Source organism: Fusarium odoratissimum (assembly GCF_000260195.1).
Source record: "Fusarium odoratissimum NRRL 54006 unplaced genomic scaffold supercont1.1, whole genome shotgun sequence".
Classification (NCBI taxonomy): Eukaryota; Fungi; Ascomycota; class Sordariomycetes; order Hypocreales; family Nectriaceae; genus Fusarium; species Fusarium odoratissimum.
The window spans coordinates 665472-682663 of record NW_022158687.1 but is presented as its reverse complement, the minus strand read 5'-3'; the positions used below and the strand labels follow the sequence as shown (position 1 = coordinate 682663).

Below are 17192 nucleotides of genomic sequence, written 5' to 3'. Positions count from 1 at the left end.
TCGACAGATACCTCAAGTGGCCGGCCTCCCAGTTCTTGTACGGATGCTAATGCATATCAAGCCAATACTAATCAGTCTATATGGCACTCTTTGGATGAGGGACACGAAAAGACATGCAAAACAATTCTGTGGTTTTATGATCTGATGATAGTCTCTGAAAACTACGTTTTGCAGCAGCGTACAGCGGTACAATCTCTGGCGGCGTGAATATTCTCTGGTACGCCAATGTCCTTCGAAACCAACGGACAAACGCCTAAAGATAGAAACCTTCGAAGCAACAATATCGCAATAACAAAAGTGCACATAACCAGTGCTATAACTCCGAGCCTTCCAAACTCCAGGCTTAAGGCAAATAATTAGGGAGAAAGAAATGCCTCTACTCCACGAGAAAAGGCCTTTGCAAAATGTGAGACCAAGCACTTGCCTGTCTTCAAAACGATCAGTGTCCCTTTAGGGACTCCAGCATGGCCAACTCCTTACGTCGTTTCTTCTCTGCCCATTCCCTGCTCGCAATTCTAGAGCGCTCCGCAGCCTGCTCGCGAGCAAGGCGTGTTGCTTCTTCACGTTCGCGCCTCTCACGCTCCCTGTCTCGTGTGAAGCTTGTGTTGTCTCGCTGAAAAATCTCCTTCCCACGAAGTCTCAGTTGATAAGCCTCTTCTGCAGTGAGTGTAGTTCGCTTTCCACCGCCGCTTCCTGTAGAAGTTGAGGTGGCCCGGCTAAGATCTTCTCGTGATGTAGCAGTGGAAAGGCGACCTCGACTCTGGGTAACCGGAGCCTCTGACATGGTGGGTGGTTTTGGGCCCTGCATTGACATCCGCTTTACTTTAGTTGAGGTTGATGTCTTAGTTGCCTCGTCTTGCGGGAGCTTGCCTTGTCGAGCAAGACTGGTAATCGTTTCTCGCGGAATGCTACCCGGCATTAAACTATGACGCACAGGCCTCGCTTTGAACTCCCGCTTCTTTTGTTCCTCTTCTTCTTGTGCCTTGAGCCGGGCCTCACGCTCCTCACGCTTACGGCGAGAGATCGCCTCCCCCGGAAGCTCGAAGTTCGGCTTGGTAAGTGGTTTACTAGACTTTGGTCTCGGAGGAGGCGCATAAGCTTTCTGAGCCTCAGCCTGTTGGGCTCGACGAGCCTCGCGCTGTTCCTTCAGGCGTCGAGAGACAGCCTCACCAGGAAGCTCAAAGTTGGGGACAGTAGGAGGCTTCGTAGACTTGACAGGCGCCTTCAATGGTGCGGATTGAGAGTTGGTCAGCTTTCCGCGTGCAGTCTGTGGTTTCAAATTTGGCATATTGTCAGAGTCGTCCTGCTTCTTGTCTCTAAATACCAGAGAGGTTGATCGTCGAAGAGGAAGCTGTGGTCTCTCAGTCTGCTTGATACGGACTGTGGAAGACATGCCGATGACTGATGCTCTCTTCGAAACGGTCGGCTTCTTACCCGTGGAGGGTGGCTCGAGATGTTTATTACTGGGCGCAGTATTCTCAGGCACGGGAATGCGTTGTGGTTGGGTGAAAGCCTTAATGGCTTCGAGCTCATCCTCAAGTTTATCAAGTTCCTCGAAAGAGTCCTCGATTCGAGGCACCGAGAAGGATCCGGTCCTAGAGGAGCCTGCGTAACTACTGCCTCTCTCACTAATCAAAGTAAGAGAAGGCGAAACAGGCTCTACCGTCTCAATGACCTCGGGAATCTTAAGTGGGACATTTTGATGAAGCTCATATGCTGGAGGCGGAGGCAATGCCATCTTAACTTGAGAAGGATCAAATCCCAAAGCCAGATACTCCGCAGCAATCAATGGTGTGGCTAGAAGATTGAAGACGTCAGCTTCAGAATTGCCGGCGGGGTCCGGACGGCGTGACAGCAAAGTGCAGCCATGAACCGCGATCTCGACGTCGTGGCGATCGTTCTCACTGTCGTCGGAAGACCCGTGGTCCTTGGCGGTACTTGCTGGCACTGGAAACGCCAGAAGCCATTCAAACTGACCTGCTAGATGACTCTCTAAGTTGTGTCCAATTTGAGGCTCTGCATCCAACAACGGGTGTGAATTGACAGTGGTTCCTTTGTGAGCAGTGTTAGCAGATTGTACAAATAGCGAAGGAAATTTGCAAGCTGTGACTTGGAGTCATGATGAAAGACGTAAGAAACGAACCTGGAGAGCGTAGCTTGTGTGAAGTTAAAGCTGAAGGCCCACTGGGCGCAGTATCAGAGTCGCTGGATTCAATTGATTCTTCAGGAACCGCATCGAGGAGTTCGAAGCTGTCAGAATCAATGAGTGAGCGCCGTGGCCCTCGAGATGGGTTCGTCTTTGTCGGCAGCTTGATAGGACTAGTCTTCAAGTACAATTGCTGGTTTTGGTTGTTCTCCCTTCGAGACGAGTTCCAAGCAAGACTCTTGTTATGAACTTGATCAGCTGAAAGCTCTTGAAGAATCCCTCGAGATGACGGAGAGGGAGAGGGGATCGAAGAGGGACGTGTATCAGAATTGGGCTCGATGAAATTAACATCCTGGCTGGCCTCGGGCCCTGGAGAGGCCAGGGCCTCGTTAGTGGCACGGTGGACTTGGGGTTGATGACCCATGACAGTAGCCATGGATGCGGATATGGATATGGATGGCCTCTGAACAATGAGCCTCTTGGATGGAGTTCTCGATGGAGCCAAGGGAGACCCCTAGGCTAACAGCGAGGCTAGAAAGCCAGGGCTGGGCTGTGAGAGGCTCTTGAGAGACAATGATTAGAGATTGAGGCGCCACCAGGTGTTCAAATTCCAGGGAATATTAGCTAGGGACCTGAGCGCAATTTCACGAGTAGCAGGGATAATAGTATGTATCAAGGCGACGGCCAACAGCGGGGCCTTGTCTGAGTGTGATATTGTAGAGGCCAATGTGATGTGATGTGATCAAAATTGATGAAACCGGGAACGACCAAAATATCTAGCAATGGTGAATGGGGAGAGATGCTGCTGCTGATGTTGATGATGGGGAGGGGAAGGGGAAGAAAGCTTGTAAGTTAGGCAACGTCAATAAAAACAACAACAATAAGAGCCACGGCAACCGCAAACCTGCATATTGCCATCCTACTACAGTCTTTCGCACTTACAGGCTATGCCTTCTATTAATTACCTTCGTCAGGCATTTCGAATAAATCTCTTTATTCGTACAAACTGAGCGGCCAAACGCCATCTGAACTCTATCCATAACTGTAACCTTCATAAATCAATTGTCGAGTCATGTCTATCATTTCACAATTTCAACGGCTTTGTCTCCACGAACTCAAAGTCGCGTCTCATTGGTCAACTTATAAGATGACTGCCCCAGAGCGGGAGTCCCACTGTGCAGCTCATACATACATAAGTTCCAGGTGGGTTATAATCACTTCAGCTCCAGATGTGTCTAAATAGAATCATCATCTCGGTACTGCGTCTAGCCTATTAGACAGTTAAATATAGGTAAACCCGCTGATTAGGACAGCCAACATCTAAACTTTATCAAGTCTTTGGAATCTTGGAGTCCATACCAAGCCTCCCGCGTTCTGGACCATCATTCTCTGGATTCTTGGGCTCTTATTTCGTTGCCTAGGGTATTGACATGAGTTTATGAGATCCACTTCTGCTGCATATGCAGTTCCAAATGACAAACACAAGTAAATATCCACAATTATACTATCATATTTATGATTGCTGTAAAAGTTTCACATGAGGGCTCAAATTAAGCCAGTAAACTTGCAATGAATACGTAATTTTTCTTTGTCCTGACTAGAAAGTCCAGAGGAGGTTTGGGGAATTAGCCATGGAAGACGACATGAAGTATATAGCCACCTGTATCGTCACTCCATACCAATGCTGAGAACTACACCGACTAGCTATCCTCTAGGAGCTACTGTAGCAAGAAATTCATAAGCTAAAATACACTTGGATTTCTCGATCGACCTGCGATGGCTTCATTAGATCGTCCTCGAATCGAAACCACTTCTGTTGCCTCTTTTCAGCCAGACTTGGGATCAGTGAACCAGCGCTGACAGGTGAATGCATGCCCCCTCCTCAAGGATCACCCCAAGTTCCCCCAGCATCCTGGTGCCTTTGGCTTGGGAACTTATCACCAGAGACGGGAAATCTAGGTGTCTTCTGAAAACAAGCCTGATTTCTGTGTGTCAATCTTATCCTTCGTGATGAACACTTATTCATCCGGAAGCCCCCTCCCAGACATGACTTCACCCGTCCTATAGATCCCGGGTGGCAGTCGAGGCATCATCTTATCATCGGGGCGTGATCGCAGAATACTGTGCTGAGGATAGTTGGGAACTGCAAGTGATTGCTGCTGCCTGGCTCAAGGATGCCAATATCCAAAATCAACCTCGTGGAGGTGGCAAGGAGCTTGCGGTGTCTATCAAATAGATGTTGCCTGTAGCATATCCCCATAGAAGCACCCATGAATCGCAAGGCACCCTACAGACTGCCGGAAGATATGTCGACTTTCGTAAGTTTTGACCATGATCAAGTCTGTTCATGACTCTTCTTCCTCGGCTGCGGCTTCTGCAGCTTCTGCCTGGGCTTGCAGAGCTGGTGCATGTTCTGTTGGAATTCGGACTAGAGTTTGAGGCAGAGGCCCTGTTGAATCTTCCGATGCGTTTGTAGGATCGGCTGCCGTCTTGGCTAATTTAGCTATTGGAAAGTTAGACAAAATCAACAGCCATAAACTTTTGAGAACCTACAAGAAGCCATGCTGATGGCACGTAGCACATTATGCCAGTTTCCAACAACGGCTGCAATTGCTACTGAGAGTCAGTCTAAGCACTGAACAACTTCACATAGGATCATTACCCTCTGTTCCATCGGAAAGAGTCGAGAGTTTCTGTTCCAAAGCTTCCATTTGTGTTGCGACCGCTGCGCTGAGCTCTCGAAGCTCTTTGAGGTTTTCGAGCTCGGCCTTTTTCTCCTCGATTCGCGCTAATAATGCTGGTGACTGTCCACTCGATGAAGCCGACGCGCTCGGTGCGCGCATATGCGAGGAAATCGGTCGCGTTGGATATGACATGGTCGTATTTAAGGCGTGTCACCAAACTTGGAATAATTCGCGACGTCTTTAGCAGTAAAGTCGAACACTGCGTTTCCGTCCAACGATGGTGGGGTTCAACGTGGGGAGTTCCGTCACTGGGGCAACCGGTAACCAAGCGCTATGACAAAAACAGTTACGACAGTAAATAGATGCAACCAAAAATTCCCTTTTTCAGACCGACACCCAACAACACTCTGTGACTTGTGCGAGAGCATATCAGCAACGTCCCTACTAACTCCACAGGAAGCCTTTGCTCACATTGTCACGATCCATCGCATTATGAGCTATGGCTAGACTGAACGAACCCCCCGTGTCTACGGACAGTCTCGAAACGCGTATGTTCCAACATCTAGAACTCCTATGAGTAACATGACGCGAGCTGACCATGTCTTGTGATCTAGTTCGAAAGAAGCTTCTACGTCAGAACCGCGATCTTGCAAAATCCAACAACATACGTGCCCTCCGCATCCGAGAACTCGAGAATGACTGCGCCTGTATGCTATCAGAGAACCTGGAGCTGAGAGGCCGTATCATAGAGCTAGAGAAAGAGCTTGAGGATAACGACACTCGACGAATTGCTGATCATGCGCTTGCTATCAAGGCAAAGCTAGAGTCCCAACTTACAGAATGGGGTACCCTTCTTGCTGGTCTTGGTCTTGAGCCGCCTATGAAGCGGCACTCTCCACGACCAAGAAAGTCAACAAAGCCCAGGGTGAGCTTCAGCTCAGCTCGACCCAGTCCTTCACAGCGACGCCTTAGAGATATGGCCCGTGAAATTGAGGAACTGGGACATATTTCAGAAACCAAGTCCTACCCGAGACAGTCCATGAAGTAAGTCATCCCATCCAGACAAATAGAAGCTCTCTAACAATATACAGCCAAGAACAAATCTTAGCGCTGCGGTCAGAGGCCGACAACGATGACATGGCCGACACATCTCAGTCACCAGATATTGGACCTCCTCCCGTCTCCCATTTTATCGAGGAGGAAGAGGAGCCAGTCAAGATTGACTCACCAACTCGCTCACGCCCTTCACCAACAACTACACCAGCACCCGCACAAGAAAGTCCCACAAGGAAACTCGCACCACCCGAAAAACTCACATCACCTCAGACCACCAAGACCTTACCGAGATCACCCTCGCCCGAAAAGAAGCAACACGTGAAGATCACTAAACCTGAGGAAACGGAGCCAGTCAAGGCAAAGCCCTTAGCAACCAGATCAATCGAGACTAAGGTGCAGGAAATCGTTGATGAAACCCCAGTACCTCAACCTCAACCAGTCAAGGTCGGATCAAAACGAAAGCTCGCCGCTCGAGATGATATGGTTACGAGCAGATCCCAGAGGGCGAACAACGAAAACGAGCCCCCACGAAACACTATTGACAAGCCTTCAATCCGTGAGAAGGCTGGAGGTCGAACATTGAAAGAACTAAGCAGTATGAGAAAGGATGCTCGTGAAAAGGCGAGTGCGACAGGCACAAGGAAGCCCCTTGCAGCCAAGAGCACCAACGACGATTTGACCTCGCCGAAGAAGATTTCCAAACCAGTTGTGACCGATGAAGTCGCTGCAGCCAAAGCGGATCTCATGAGATCAAGGGCTTCTCAAGAGCGGCCTAAGTCCAAATCCAAGACCTTGGCTCCTATCACCATCGAAACTGCCCTCGAGCCTCCTACAGCCCCTGAAGTTGTAGAGGTGCCATGCGGACTCACAACACCTTTCACAGACCCAGCCCTTCTCTCGCCCAACTCGCCAGATACTGCCGCATCCCAGGAACCTGGACGAGGAGGAACACCTCCACCTGGCGACGTCAATGCGAGCAGAGAACCAGCAAGGCCCAGCCGACGAAATAGGACCGCAGTCAGCTATGCAGAGCCTAACCTTAGAGACAAGATGCGACGGCCCACCAAGGAGATGCTCGACGCTGTTGCTGGAGAAGGCAAATATGCTCGGAGGTCTAGTGTAGCTGAGCCAGCCCCAGATACAGCCAGAACGAAGCGTGAGAGCAGTGCTGAAGAGTCATGGAAGAATCTGCCCAATGCCAACGCCACCAACACAGAAAACGAGCCTGGTAGCATTCCCGCTAGCCCTCTGGCTGGCAAAGGATCATCTCCTGAGGTCCCTAAACCTATAACTATACGTGGCGGAAGACGCACCTCTATGATGATTCAAGACATTGTTGCCGGCAGCGAAACCTCACACGAAGATGGAGAAGCCAAGGAGGAGACGGCTTCTGACACTACTGGTGTCAGCGAAGTTGATGTTTATGAATTCACACCCTCATCACCACAAAATGACGAAGAAGTTCCTGCCGAGATCAAGAAGAAGGTCACTGCTCGTCGGCCCTCGCGGCGTGTCTCTTCAGCGGTTCACGCTGAGGATGGCGCTGGAGCTAGGGAGCGCGCTTCATCTAGGCGAAGGAGTATGATGCTGTAATGATACATATTGCGATAGCGGGAGTTCGGTAGAGCATTTGGGCGTTTTTCTCATTTGTTGTTCTTGTTTTTTCAAAAGGAGTATGTTGCTTGTCGGCGCTGATACTGCTTCGCTGGATCATACAGACTGGTCACATGCCCAAGATACCTCTACAAAGCGATGGATAATGGTGTTTATTTTTGTCAATATTTGTATTTACAGTTTTAATGTCTTTATTGGACACACACAAAACCCAATTGGTCAACATTTGGCAGTTCGTCTTGCCAATTGATGCTTTGTTGAATATGAAAGTCCCGTCTCGTGGTCTTCCAGAGTGTGACTGGGTATAAATTCTGCTGCTGATCTTGAATACGTCGCTGAATGTAAACTCCCCCTATCTATATGAATTTTATGATGACCCTCCCGCTGAAGGCTCAACTGGTTTTGTGTATGTAACCTTCTCAACCGCCACGTTCTCATTGCCCTTGTCGTCCTTTCGTAATTGGTAGACGTATAGGGTGAGTGAAATGCCTTGGACCTAGGGTAGTCAGTAAACAAACTCAAACACAGACAGTTTGTAAAGCACATACATCCATCAAACAGAAGCTTGGTGTAGGCTCTTCGCTTTCCAGTCCCGATCCCTCTATAAATGCGCCAGTCGCACTTCCGGGATTTACAAAGAACTTGTCCATATACTCGAAGGCATCAAAGCGGTGAGTGCCACTCCAGCACAGAACATCCACATCCAATTTGTTCGCCTCAGCCAGAAGAAGGTCAGGCTCATTAGAGACAAGTGTGAAGCCCTCTAGAAATCCGATTCGAAGGCTTCCGTGGGTGACAACCTGTGTCAATGGCAGGGAAGTGGCCTCGACGTCATAGCGGCCTTTCACGATCTTCAGATCGGGGGAGACGGATCGCAAGTACTCGTACGTGTGCTTATCGGTCAAGTTTCCGAGGCAAAGCGTCTGGCTGATCTTTCCGGGAGAGAGGAGCTTCTTGAACTACAGATACAGAGACGCTGTTAGCGATGCGCGCGACCTTGGAAGCACCGCGCGTACCTTGGCGGGAATATCGAGCGCCCGATCCGGGATATGGAGGTCTCCTATGACAAGAATGAGGAAAGCCATGATGTTTCTCTAAAGATGGAAGAGAAATCGAGGCTATAGACGTATTTGCGATTGAGGAACGAGAGGCGCGAGCTGCTAACACCTTACCCAAGGTCAGCTCCGAGGGGCACAGCTACAGCCCAGTACGTAGGCGCTCGGATACAGCGGTAGGCTGACGCCACATCTTCATAACGGGGAGGATGCCAGATGTGGCTTAGCTTCCACTAAGGAAGCCCACATCAAATCCTTATCGGTTCAGCGGGGTGCGATAAGCAAGTAAAAATTTGGGAATTTTTGGCTGGGGTCTCTTTTCACCGAACGATTAATCCAGTTGGTGGTTGCGCATTGAATTGCTCAGAATCAAGATGGCGACCCCTTCTCTAGCTGAAAAGCTGGACAAGATCAAGTCCCCTGGACTTCAGAGTCAGAAGAGGGTATGTTTTACTTTACTTTCTCACTTCCAGCGTCTTCAATCTTGAGTCGCACACTAACAACTTTTGCTTGTAGACTGTCGTTGTACTTCAGGCCGTCGAGTCGACTCTCAAGGAACAGAACACGGCTCCTACGCCAACAGGATACTTTGCCGCTCTTCTCGCCCTTCTTCAGCAGGCGAACAGCAATGACACCGTGAATCCAGAATTGGCGACTCCCGTCGTCTACCTTCTCGACGTCGTTACGCCTTATGCCCCCCAACCTCTCCTCCGATCCAAGTTTACACAGATTCTTACTCTTCTCGCCCCCGTACTTTTGTTGCAGGATGCCGAAGCCCCGTTGTTGCGATCGTCCATAGGATGTCTCGAATCTCTTCTTCTGGCCCAGGATGCCGCTTCTTGGGAGCTTTCTGTCTCCCAAATCGGTCCTCGACGAGCTGTTGCTGGACTCTTGAACATGTCTGTTGACCACCGACCAAAGGTGCGAAAGAGGTCGCAAGATGCTCTGAAGACGGTTCTTCGAAACCCGCCTCCGAGCCCCTCCCTGGATCACCCTGCTGCCGACATGTGCGCCCAAACTGCTACCAAGAACCTCGAGGATCTCGCCGGCAAGATTGCGCAGGCGCGCAAGGGAAAGAAGGCCGATGTTAGCCATGACCCTGCTATGATCCACGCTCTTCAACTGGTCAAGACTGTTGCGGCTGCCAGTGGTGGCTGGCCTAGCAAGAAGATCGAGTCTCTATGCGAGCTCCTCTTGGGCATCGCAAAGAGCGGAAACGAGTACATGACCATGGCGTCTTTCGAAATTTTTGAGATGATCTTCGAGGGTATGACAGATGAGGTCTCATCAGCCAAGCTCCCACGACTTATGGAAATTATCTCCGAATTGCGACCAGCTGCCAACGACACCCAGCTTGTTCCCCCGTGGCTCGCCATTCTGTCCCGAGGATACGATGTTTCCGCCCAGGTCGAGCCTGAGGAGACTTTTCAGAACCTCCCCCAGCTGTTCGATATGGTCGCCCAGTTCCTCGAGGCACCCTCCGAGAATATTCGAATTTCCGCCTCAGAATGTCTAGTGTCTTTCATGGCCAACTGTATCCCTCAAAATGTTATCCTTGAGCCTTCAATTTTCGACGAGAAGGTTCTCGAGAAGCTGGCCAAGTCAGCAGAGTCTCTTTTGACTGTTCAGTTCCAGGCTGCCTGGCTCCAGACTTTCAACGTTTTGGGAGCGATATTCGATACTTTGAGATGGAGGTCTTATCCTATCATGATGAACGTCACGAAGACTATCGGCGAAATCCGAGAAAACGGTTCTTTCCGCAACAAGAAGGAGGCTGACGATGTTATTGGAAAGGCTATCCGAGCTATGGGTCCCGAGGCTGTTCTCTCAATTCTCCCTCTCAACCTCGCAAAGCCAGCAAAGGGCCAGCCAGGCCGTGCTTGGATGTTCCCTATTCTACGAGATTACACTAGCAACACAAACCTAGCTCACTTCAAAAGTGAGATGGTTCCTCTCAGTGAGGTTATGTTTCAAAGGGTTCTTGACCATGGGCAGGCTGAGAAGACAATGGAGGTCAAGATTTACGAAACAGTTGTCCAGCAGATCTGGTCTACTCTTCCCGGCTACTGCGATCTTCCTCTGGATCTTACCGAGGCTTTCGACCAGGGCTTCGCCGAGATTTTGGCTAACCTCCTGTACAAGCAAGTTGAGCTGCGACTGGATGTTTGCAGGGCGCTCAAGACTCTGATCGAGTCCAACCAAGCTATTGCCAATATTGAGGACCAGGAGGAGGATCTCGTTCTTCAGAGCCGAGTCAGCCGCGCTGATGCCAAGAAGAATCTTGAGTACCTTTCCAACTTTGCAGGCAACATGCTCGCAGTCCTCTTCAACGTCTACACGCAAACTCTCCCCCAAAGCCGGGGCCCCATCCTTCAGACCATCAACACCTTCCTTAGCATCACACCCAATACTGAGTTGATGGAGACTTTCGACCGAGTCAGCACTATGCTCGCCACTGAGTTAGAGAAGGAGAAGCCAGCGGAGAAGAAGAAGGAGAGCCAGAAGTCCAAGGATCACATGCCTTCAACAGCCCAGACATTGATGGACCTCGTCATCACAATGTCCGTTTATCTCCCCAGGGAAAGTTTCGCCGCTCTTTTCAAGATTGCCGAAGTCATCATCAACAAGGAGGAGGAGCCTCAACTTCAGAAGAAGGCATACAAGCTCATTCCTCGCCTAGCGGATTCTGAGGTCGGAAAGGCTGCTCTTCAGGAGAGAAGTGCTGAGCTCCAGCAACTTATCTTCTCTAGCACCGAGAAGGTCTCAGCTCCTGCTCGACGAGAGCGCCTTGCTGCCATTATCGCCCTCCTACCTTTCATTCCCGACACCTCCCTTCACTTCATTCCTGCTGTGCTCAGCGAAGTTGTCATCTCTTGCAAGGAGAACAATGAGCGTGCCCGTGAGACAGCATATGAGCTCCTGGTTCGCATGGGACACCGTATGGTGCAGGCTAATGGAACATCCATCGACAACAGCAAGGTTCCTCACATGCCCGACGATGCCCCTGCTGGAACCGCTAATATCGAGGAGTTCTTCACTATGGTCAGCGCTGGTTTGGCTGGCAGCACACCTCACATGATCTCAGCTTCTATTACGGCCATCAGCCGACTTCTATATGAGTTCCGAAGCGAACTGAGTGACGCTACTCTATCTGACTTGGTCCAGACCATGGATCTCTTCCTTACTTCCAACAACCGAGAGATCGTCAAGAGCTGCTTGGGTTTCGTCAAGGTCTGCGTTATTGGCCTCCCTGTCGAGCTCATGCTTCCTCGTCTCTCAACTCTCGTGCCCAACCTCATTGTCTGGAGTCATGAGCACAAGGGTCACTTCAAGGCCAAGGTCAAGCATATTCTGGAGCGCATGGTCCGTCGCTTTGGTTATGATAATATTCACAAGAACACACCTGATGACGACAAGAAATTGATCGTCAACATCCGCAAGACCAAGGAACGTTCCAAGAAGAAGAAGGATGCTGCCAAGGGTGAGAATGACGGTGACGATAGTGACGACGACGAGGCTCAGCCCAAGCGCCAGTTCGAGAACGAATACGACCAGGCCCTTTACAGCAGTGACTCTGATGATGATGATGGTGAATCCGACGATGAGGCTCCTAGGCAAAAGAAGAAGGCCCAGAAGGGTGGCAAGACATATATTGTTGAAGACGACGACGAACCTCTCGATCTGCTCGACAAGAAGGCCTTGGCCAACATCTCTTCTACTAAGCCTGTTAAGATGCGCAAGCCCACACGCACCAAGGCCAAGGTCGACCTCGACGGCAAGCTCATCCTCGGCAAGGACAGTGACGACGAGGGTGCCATGGACGTCGACGAGCCCAACCCTGAGGCTTCAGGCGTTGGTGCCTACGTCGCCGCTCTCAAGGGCAAGGACGTCGCCAAGCGCGGTCGCGGAGGCAAGCTCAAGTTCTCCAACCGTCGCACCAAGGACGACGATGACGAGGACTTTGAGATGGATGACAACGATGTTGCGGCAGTCAAGAGCAGGATCAGCCCTGGACGGGATAGGGGTAGCCGTGGAAGCTTCCGCGGTAGAGGAGCCGGTCGTGGTGGAAAGAGTGGAAGAGGAGGCATTGCTGCAGGACGAAAGGGGCTTGGTGTTGAGAAGAGACATGGAGTGTCTGGCGTGGGAAAGCCTAGGAGAGGACGCAACTAGATGCCATACTTATACCCATTCCATGCGTCATGAGGTTTCGGCATTCGTTTTATTTTTCAAGTTCGAGTTTAGATCATGGGTTGTTTTAGGGTAAATAAAAGTCGAGCAATTATGAAGTCCATTCGTATACGGTTCATCATCGTATTATGGGGAGTAAAAGGCCTCGTCCAAATGTCTAACAATTCAAATACTAGTTCTTGTAGTAGTCAAGTCTTTCCTCCGATCGGGGTATCATCAGATCATGCCATCGTCCAAAGTTCATTCCATCACAATCGCTTTTGCCGGACTGCAATATCAACAATGTAACCTCCAACGCCTGTTTCCATGCTCAACGCGCTCAAATATTTTACGCACATGCATTATCATGAGCAAAACAAACAGTATCCGCAATTCTCTAAATCATCTTGCAGCATTACTCAAGCACAATTACATCCTCCATTCGACGCGGGTGTAGAGGCCGAGGTCGACCGTCTCCTGCAACAACGGGCTCTTCTCGGTAGTATCGATGCACTGGCTCCCGATGTTGAAAGGGTTCGGGTACTCGTTCTTCGTAACGACTATATCGTGTTAGTGTCTTTCTGATTTGACGAGCCACACTCTGCTTACACCTCGCGGTACGGTTCGTAGCCTGGTGCCAATGGCTCATTTATGACCGGACGAGGCTCTGGGCCAGGTGGATTATAACGGATGGGACGAGAGTCTCGCTCAAAGTAACTTCTAATATCACCTCGAGCTCCTGAAGACACAGGGACATGAGCTGGTCTGGCCCGATTGTCCGTTACAATAGGGCGATATCGATCTTCCAGAGACACGCGATTGATGGGGATCATCTCAGTGTCTGCGTTGGTTCGGTTGCCTGGTACTAGCCGGGAGTTTTCCTGCCAAGGGGCCGCCTGTTGCTCCCTTGCAACTCTATATGGCTCCGGAGCAAGCCTCGAGCCAGGCCCTGCTTCATCACGGGATGATGCTGGAACGTCTCCAGTTGAATGAACTGGGACTCGTTCATAGAACCCACCACGATCTTCCATGACAACTGGGGTATCACGAATTCCTGGTCTTTGTGGCTCGTCATATGGCCGACGACTTACTAAAATCCTCGCTGGGTTGTTCTGTGTTCCACGCGATCTTGTATCATAACGATATGAAGGATCCAAAGGAGCCGGAGGAGCAGGTATTCCATGAGATCTTGTATTATAGCGATGCGCAGGGGCATCGAATATGTGACCACGGGGTGGTGAGGGATCGTGGCCAGGGATTTGGTAGGGCCTATCTCCATGAACCAACGGTTCACCCATTACAGGTCGTGATATTTCCATGGGCTCGCCTCTTGTAAGAGGGCCTCGCAATGGAGAAGATATGATAACTGGATGCTGCATACTGGTGGTCATAGGGGGCTCATTTCTGAAGCCTTGTCCCCGAGGGGGTACTGCACGCACAAAGGACGGTTTCATAGTATCAGGAGACGCTGGCTCAATGGATTGCACCAACATATCCTGTAGCCGATCGGCCACTCTCGACACAGGCGGATGAGTGCTAGGTGGCGCGTCATAAAATGGTGACTTTACCTTGCGGGCAACTTGTGGCCCTGTACTTATAAAATGGCCATTTGCGGGATACTGAGGTTTCCCGACATAACCGTTCTCATAGGGTGCAGGTCCCGCACCTCCAGAAACAATTCTGAGCTGGGATGCAGCAGGCAACTCATCACCTAAAGGGACCAGAGCCGTAGGCGGCGGGGGACCACGGGTATACTGAGGAGATGGCCCTTGGGGAGATTGGGGAGCTGGCTCTTGTACATTGCGGTTTCTGTCAATGGCTTCTTGCCATGCTTGGTACCGTTTGAATCCGCGCTGTCCTTTCTTCTCGGCGGATGTCTTACGCTTTGCTTTCTTCACCTTTCCTTTTGGCTTGGGCGTGGCGGGCGTTCGTGCGCCCTGGTTAGGTCTGGGAGATTGGTGGTGACCGGGACCCGCCTGGCCAGAGATATTCTGTACAGGCCTGCTGGGAATGGGATTCGTATACTGACACACAACCTCTTCGATTGATGAGTCGGACTCGTTGCCGGATTCCTCACCTTCTGAGTCGGATATCACAACAACTTCCCTCAATATCTCATCCAGCTGGTCCCGACCGCTCTCCTCATCTCCTCGCCACTTGACGAGGGTGTCCAAACAAAGAGCCTCGACAACTTTGCGAGCATTCTGCCACGTGGTCTCCCTTAGCAAAGTATCATACCTTGTATGGGTATGACGGATGTGAGCGAGCACTGCGAGTTGAACCCTTCGAGCGAGGGTTATGTCATCCGAAAGGCCTACTTTTTCCTTGTTGTTTTTGTTCGTTGGATCCTATAATAATAAATACCTTATCTGTATAAAGGTGTCAGGGAGAACAAACCCGTCTAAAAGCATGTTCGATGATCATCTGTCGATCGGTGTTTGGAATTCTGGGAAACAAATCGCGTAATGCAGCGTCAACTTGTGCATCGTATTCCTCTTGAGATTCGGGAATGGGTTCGGGGGCGCCGCGAGCTGCTGGAAGCATGTTCTCCATGATATGTCCTAGACCCGCGCGGGCTTCCTCGACGATTGTTTCTCTAACATGATGTCCAATGCGATGGACTTGGTGAGCCAAGATATTTGAGCCGGATGCTTCTTTTGCGTTCTTCATGTGGCCAGGTTAGTAACAGACGGCCGAGACCAATACATCTGTGTTTTGCATACCGATACGATAAATATCATGGCATCTTTTTCTCGTGATAGTTCTTTGCATGCTTGAGTTAGTTCAGGGTTGCCGGCAGGGACAAACTCGAAACCAGGAGGGGGTGTTTTCTTTGTAGTAATCTATACATGGTGGTGAGTGCTGTGATGACCTCGTTGCGCAACAGTCGCATTATACCTGGAATTCAAGCTTCTTTTTTTTATCCTTGTTTTCAACAAACTCGAAGTACGAGTGATGTTTCGTTGTCTTTGGAAGAGCTGGTTTGGCAACAAAGCCAGGGGGGACAGGTGCTGTATGATCATACTGAGATCTTTGTGCACGTCTATGCCTCTCCTTTGGGCCACCTGCCACAGCCGCGGGCAGGTTTCGTTTTTCTCTCCCCATTTTGTACGGCTATGGTCAGCTTACCATAGTGGCGAGTGATAGATTTCCAGTTGATATGTTCCGACGAGGGAACTGAAATAGCAACTTGATAGGACCTTCTGAGGCCTGGTAGAACGCGATATGTTTGCAGAGGACGATACTCTTTGCAGTACCTGTTTGCAAGTGCAAGGGTGGTAACCGTATCTTCAAAGTTGGAGAACACAAGCAAAGAAGAATAGGCTGTCGCGATGCGTGCGATGCCGCGCAATACTCTGCTATGCTATGCAATGCGATGCAACAACGAAATGTGACGGGCCGAAACTGTTTCAATCTTTCACGAGTCGCAACAAGGCACAGATAGACAGACACGGTATATACAAACCGATAGGCGCGTTCCAGTTGACACTTTGGCCGGGCGAGGAATATGTCAGACACGACTGTTCAGGCGCGAGTGCAGTTGGGCGCGCACGGTTGTAGGGCGTAAGGCTCCGACGAGGTTCTCCAAATGCATGCAGATGCAGGCGAATGGGGCCATTGATGGATGGCCTCAAGAGGCTGAAACTAGAGTCAGGCTGTCTCACGGAGCCAATCACGTGCTAACCAGTTTCATGATCACGTGAACCAAGACACGTGATTATGCATGTGACCTTGAACCGTCTTGATCTTGAATTCATCGAGGCGCAAGAAACATTCACATGGAGCTATTTTTATTACAGCATGGACAGTTTTGAAATCTCATTGCATCTTACCTTATCACGGTCTTGGCAGAGGCTATGTGCTTGCGGTTTGGAACTGGAGTCGCTAACGATCTAGCTTCTGGAAAAGTTCAGAACTTTAGGCGACGCCGAGACCAGCATACCAAAGTAGCTAATTTGCATGGGCTGTGCTCTTTAAACCATGCGAAATTTTATCAATGCTAAAATCTTCTTTGGCCAGGATCGTCAAAACTAAGCTCTCATCACCGCCGGCAGTTGTATTAGATCTGAGTAAAGCGAAAGCGAAGTCTTGGCACAAGGTTGAATCAAGAACTTCAGATCAGAATTTGCAGATGGCTGAGAATTCAAGAACAAGCCCAAAAGGGGTAAACCCTCGAGTCGTAACGTGAACCAGATGTTTCAAGCCTGGTACCGATAATCAGTCGATCGACCATAATTCGAGACTCCCGCCACGGCAAAACCCCCTAACCAAAGCTTGTTCGAGGCTTCCGGTATGTGGGATGAAGTGACAGAACCACTGTCGACGAAAGAAGAACCGTCGTTTTGTGAAACAAGTCTCGGTCGATGCATAGCAAAGCGTTTTGGATGAAACTCACAATAACGGCAAACGCCGTATCCTCTTGTGTCATAATGTCATTGTCCATCATCGTCAGGGGCAGTGGGGAAGATA

At 50.2% G+C, this 17192-nt stretch overlaps 6 protein-coding genes across 13 annotated transcripts; 2 read left to right on the top strand and 4 right to left on the bottom strand.

The window, feature by feature from the left end:
- Positions 1 to 100: 100 nt before the first annotated feature.
- FOIG_00245 (uncharacterized protein) lies at positions 101 to 2979 on the bottom strand. Of its 4 annotated transcripts, none has more exons than XM_031196297.1 (3): positions 2144 to 2979; positions 1978 to 2052; positions 101 to 1797 (listed from the first exon to the last, which is right to left on the bottom strand). In XM_031196297.1, exons 1-3 carry the CDS (start codon positions 2580 to 2582, stop codon positions 440 to 442), a joined length of 1872 nt encoding a protein of 623 aa, XP_031072064.1. In that variant the 5' UTR covers positions 2583 to 2979; the 3' UTR covers positions 101 to 439. The 4 variants fall into 4 exon arrangements, with proteins under 4 accessions (XP_031072064.1, XP_031072062.1, XP_031072065.1 ...); XM_031196296.1 differs by having other exon boundaries at positions 113 to 2052; positions 2144 to 2507; positions 2532 to 2767; XM_031196295.1 differs by having other exon boundaries at positions 101 to 2052.
- Positions 2980 to 3685: 706 nt separating this feature from the next.
- On the bottom strand, positions 3686 to 5081 carry FOIG_00244 (uncharacterized protein). Its single transcript, XM_031196294.1, has 3 exons — positions 4809 to 5081; positions 4700 to 4759; positions 3686 to 4649 (listed from the first exon to the last, which is right to left on the bottom strand). Exons 1-3 carry the CDS (start codon positions 5020 to 5022, stop codon positions 4492 to 4494), a joined length of 432 nt encoding a protein of 143 aa, XP_031072061.1. The 5' UTR covers positions 5023 to 5081; the 3' UTR covers positions 3686 to 4491.
- Positions 5082 to 5217: 136 nt separating this feature from the next.
- On the top strand, positions 5218 to 7877 carry FOIG_00243 (uncharacterized protein). The gene is made up of 3 exons (XM_031196293.1): positions 5218 to 5378; positions 5445 to 5874; positions 5922 to 7877. The coding sequence occupies exons 1-3, from the start codon at positions 5330 to 5332 to the stop codon at positions 7477 to 7479; spliced, it is 2037 nt and encodes a 678-aa protein (XP_031072060.1). The 5' UTR covers positions 5218 to 5329; the 3' UTR covers positions 7480 to 7877.
- FOIG_00242 (uncharacterized protein) lies at positions 7637 to 8753 on the bottom strand. The gene is made up of 3 exons (XM_031196292.1): positions 8517 to 8753; positions 8049 to 8459; positions 7637 to 7996 (listed from the first exon to the last, which is right to left on the bottom strand). The coding sequence occupies exons 1-3, from the start codon at positions 8583 to 8585 to the stop codon at positions 7868 to 7870; spliced, it is 609 nt and encodes a 202-aa protein (XP_031072059.1). The 5' UTR covers positions 8586 to 8753; the 3' UTR covers positions 7637 to 7867.
- An 80-nt stretch (positions 8754 to 8833) lies between these two features.
- FOIG_00241 (uncharacterized protein) lies at positions 8834 to 16358 on the top strand. Its single transcript, XM_031196291.1, has 2 exons — positions 8834 to 8998; positions 9072 to 16358. The coding sequence occupies exons 1-2, from the start codon at positions 8930 to 8932 to the stop codon at positions 12723 to 12725; spliced, it is 3723 nt and encodes a 1240-aa protein (XP_031072058.1). The 5' UTR covers positions 8834 to 8929; the 3' UTR covers positions 12726 to 16358.
- Positions 11479 to 16464, bottom strand: FOIG_00240 (uncharacterized protein). 5 transcript variants are annotated; one of them, XM_031196286.1, is made up of 5 exons: positions 15621 to 16464; positions 15446 to 15565; positions 15120 to 15386; positions 13332 to 15070; positions 11479 to 13282 (listed from the first exon to the last, which is right to left on the bottom strand). In XM_031196286.1, the coding sequence occupies exons 1-5, from the start codon at positions 15825 to 15827 to the stop codon at positions 13138 to 13140; spliced, it is 2478 nt and encodes an 825-aa protein (XP_031072053.1). In that variant the 5' UTR covers positions 15828 to 16464; the 3' UTR covers positions 11479 to 13137. The 5 variants fall into 5 exon arrangements, with proteins under 5 accessions (XP_031072053.1, XP_031072055.1, XP_031072054.1 ...); XM_031196288.1 differs by having other exon boundaries at positions 15446 to 16464; XM_031196287.1 differs by having other exon boundaries at positions 11479 to 15070.
- Positions 16465 to 17192: the final 728 nt, after the last annotated feature.